This window comes from Oncorhynchus keta, unplaced genomic scaffold (assembly GCF_023373465.1).
Source record: "Oncorhynchus keta strain PuntledgeMale-10-30-2019 unplaced genomic scaffold, Oket_V2 Un_contig_23087_pilon_pilon, whole genome shotgun sequence".
Classification (NCBI taxonomy): domain Eukaryota; kingdom Metazoa; phylum Chordata; class Actinopteri; order Salmoniformes; family Salmonidae; genus Oncorhynchus; species Oncorhynchus keta.
The window spans coordinates 55,001-59,114 of NW_026283196.1; the positions used below are offsets into that span (position 1 = coordinate 55,001).

A 4,114-nucleotide genomic window follows, 5' to 3' on the forward strand; every position below is an offset into this window, starting at 1 on the left:
CTAGACTATCTTACCTGTATACATCATCATGCATGATGGATGCGTCTCCCTGTCACGGATGCGATGCCACGGTTGCAATCCAGAGACAGGTGTTCGCCTTAGCTATCATACTATAATTAACTGATTTCAAAACTCAGTCCTCCAGAAAGGGGAGAGCAACACTTATACAGCTCCACTACATGATCCATTTTTTTTAAAGCAGCGTTCTACAGGATTACCAACACAGACTGACCAGCTCAAATAGACAGAAGCCTTCTACAGTGGGGCAAAAAAGTATTTAGTCAGCCACCAATTGTGCAAGTTCTCCCACTTAAAAAGATGAGAGAGGCCTGTAATTTTCATCATATGTACACTTCAACTATGACAGACAAAATGAGAAAAAAAAATCGAGAAAATCACATTGTATGATTTTTTATTAATTTATTTGCATGTTATGGTGGGAGAACTTGCACAAGTGGTGGCTGACTAAATGCTTTTTTTCCCCCACTGTATATGGCAGACCAATCCGAACTCCTCTCTCGGCATGTCCAGCCCACTCATTATCTCAGCCAATCTTGGCTAGTGTGAAGGTTGCTGACAAGGCTCGTAATTTAACAATGTAATTTATTCATATTTACAGATGGCATACACGTTTTTTAAAAGTTCACATGTTCCATTTCTGCAAGAAGAAAAAAAACGCATTTTGATTATTTTTTTAATAATATATATATTATTATATATATTCCTGTGAAGTCATTATGTGGAACATACAGCTAGTTTCCTGAAACGGGTCACATGACCAAAGACGTTGGAGAAGTGGTTTATCCATACATCTCCATTTTGGACAGTTCGCTCTTAATGTTGTTGTTTGTTCAGTGTTTTACAATTTTCCCAGAAGTGACCTGATTCTATGGATTCTTCAATCACAATGAGGCGGGGCGGCAGCGTAGCCTAGTGGTTAGAGCGTTGGACTAGTAACCGGAAGGTTGCGAGTTCAAACCCCGAGCTGACAAGGTACAGGTCTGTCGTTCTGCCCCTGAACAGACTGTTCCTAGGCTGTCATTGAAAATAAGAATATGTTCTTAACTGACTTGCCTGGTTAAATAAAGGTAAAAAAAATGAGCTGTTTCCTTTGTGTTTGTTCTGTATTTCTGTTTTAATGTTCCTACGGTAAAAGCGTATGTTCTGGTTTTCTGTGGTTTCTCAATTTCTTTCATAGGTTTATGCACTCTTCATCAAACCATTTAACATTGCAGGTACATTTTCTTAGGTTTTTAGCTTGAATTTTTAACCTCGTGGGATACGCAGGATGGTAGCCCCACCTGTCAACAGCCAGTGAAACTGCAGGGCGCCAAATTCAAAACAACAGAAATCCCATAATTACAATTCCTCAAACATACAAGTATTTTACACCATTTTAAAGATACACTTGTTGTAAATCCAGCCACAGTGTTCGATTATGACCAAACCAAAGGATTATGTTAGGTCAGAGCCAAGTCACAGAAACACACAGACATTTTTCCAGCTAAAGAGAGGAGTCACAAAAACAGAAATAGATAGAATTAATCACTAACCTTTGATGATCTTCATCAGATGACACTCATAGAACTTCATGTTACACAATACATGTATGTTTTCTTCGGTAAAGTTCATATTTATATAAATAAATCTCAGTATACATTGGCACGTTATGTTCAGTAGTTCCAAAACACGCAGTGACTATGCAGAGAGCCACATCAATTTACAGAAATACTCATAATAAATAATAATAAACGTTGATCAAAGATACAAGTGTTATACATGGAATTTCATGGAATTAAACTTCTCCTTAATGCAACCGCTGTGTCAGATTTAAATAAATCTTTACGTAAAAAGCAAACCATGCAATAATCTGAGTATGGCACTCAGAGCCCAAACAAGCAAAAAAGATATCCGCCATTTTGTGCAGTCAATAGAAGTCAGAAATAACATTATAAATATTCACTTACCTTTGATGATCTTCTTCAGAATGCACTCCCAGGAATCACAGTTCCACAATAAATGTTTGTTTTTGTTCGATAATGTCCATCATTTATGTCCAAATAGCTTCTTTTGTTAGCGTTTGGTAAACAAATCCAAACTCACGAGCGCGTTCACTAGGAGCAGACGAAATGTCAAAAAGTTCCATTACAGTCTGTGGAAACATGTCAAACGATGTATAGAATCAATCTTTAGGATGTTTTTATCATAAATCTTCAATAATGTTCCAACCGGAGAATTCCTTTGTCTGTAGAATTGCAATGGAACGTACCTTTCACCCTCCCTCCCTCCCTCCCTCCCTCCCTCCCTCCCTCCCTCCCTCCCTCCCTCCCTCCCTCCCTCCCTCCCTCTCTCTCTCTCTCTCTCTCTCTCTCTCTCTCTCTCTCTCTCTCTCTCTCTCTCCCTCCCTCCCTCCCTCCCTCCCTCCCTCCCTCCCTCCCTCCCTCCCTCCCTCCCCCTCCCCTCTCTCTCTCTTTCTCTCAATCTCTCTCTCCCTCTCCCCCAACCACCCCATCTCTCTCTCCCCTACAACTCCCTCTCTCTCTCTCTCTCTCTCTCTCCCTCCCCTCCAGGTCAGAGGGTATCGTAAGGTCCGTACCACTGTGATGAAACCGGTAGTCACGATGACTGTCTATAACCATCTCTCTCCTCCCCCTCCTCCCAGGTCAGAGGGGTACCGTAAGGTCCGCACCACTACTATGAAGCCGGTAGTCGTGATGAGTGTGCAGAGTATCTCCTCCACGAGAGCGCTCCGTACGGCGGCCACCGTTTCATCACAGAGAAGGCCGTCTTCGCCAAGTGGGCCAGAACACACACCATTAAGTTCTACAACCCGCCATGGAAACTGTCGTGACCCGGAGGGACCGCAGATAGCCGGGAGGTCTGGAGGAGGGCCATTATTGATGACATCACACAGCCGTGTCCACCTCATCATCCAGGGACAGGGAGAACGCAGGGCCGCTACCGTTACACCAGAGCAGTGTCCCAAATGACACCCTCTCCCCTATATAGTGCACTATCGGGCCCTGGTCAAAAGTAATGCACTATATAGGCACGTCTCCCTCCCTTGGCGTTGTCCAGTGTATATGACACTGAAATGTACAGTCAGAATGCGCACATCGTTCTGCAATCCCAGTCCGTCCATTACCACTGAGCCTGTAGTCTGAGGGTTGTAATTCCCGTCCCACTTCTTGCCTGACTGTAGCACTGAAACCAGACACCCATCCTGGGCTGAAACGTAGATGGTAGAGGGTGGTCCCTCCATGTCCCTCCATGTCCTCACTGAGCCATGAACCAAGGCCTTCTGTTCACTAAAACAATCTGACCACTGCAGGACAGGCTCATCCATCTATCCTATTAGAGAAACAACATGAAGAAGAAACTATTTCTCCACTCATTGAATGTCTGTTGTCATCTTCTAGAACTCTGTTGACCTCTTCTAGAACTCTGTCGTCATCTTCTAGAACTCTGTTGACCTCTTCTAGAACTCTGTTGTCATCTTCTAGAACTCTGTTAACCTTTTCTAGAACTCTGTTGCCCTATTCCAGAACTTTGAGCTGAGAAAATGTGATGTCCTAAAGGAGCTCCGGAGCAGGGGTCTTCTTGACCTCCAATCATCTGCTGCTTTGATGTAGTAAAGGTTTGGTGAATGACGAAGGACGGATAGCTCAACGCACACATACGGGATAAGAAAAGAATGAAACCAACAAACTGTTCTTCATCTCTACAGTAGCTACACACAGGCTGTCTCCCTAATGACACCTATTCCCTACATAGTGCACTACTTTTGACCAGGGTCCTATAGGTAGTGCACTATGGGGAATAGGGTCCTTTAGATGTGCTGAAGCACTGTACAGTACAGTATGTATCTCACAAGTCTGAACTCTCCAAGATGTTGTTATTCTATGTCAGTCTGGGTGTTGATAGAGGCCTGTTACCAATCTCTGACCAGCTACACTACTTTATTCTCCATCTGGCTGTACCCCTTTCTGTCTGTCTGTCCACTTAGAATTATTGGCTACCAGGGGTGTTCAAATGGTGCCCTATTCCCTATATAGAGCACTTCTTTCACCAGGGCCCATAGGGCACTTTTTTAACCACGGCCCATAGAGCTGAC

General features: G+C 43.6%; 1 protein-coding gene across 1 annotated transcript in view; it reads left to right on the plus strand.

The window, feature by feature from the left end:
• The window catches only part of LOC127921685 (alpha-N-acetylgalactosaminide alpha-2,6-sialyltransferase 3-like), a gene marked incomplete at its 5' end in the record, with an annotated part of 10,292 nt that extends 7,231 nt beyond the window's left edge, over positions 1-3,061 (plus strand). Inside the window, 2 exon segments of the mRNA XM_052505272.1 lie at positions 2,663-2,679; positions 2,682-3,061. Of these exon segments, the coding sequence (XP_052361232.1) occupies positions 2,663-2,679; positions 2,682-2,851 (187 nt within the window).
• Between the last annotated feature and the right edge of the window lie 1,053 nt (positions 3,062-4,114).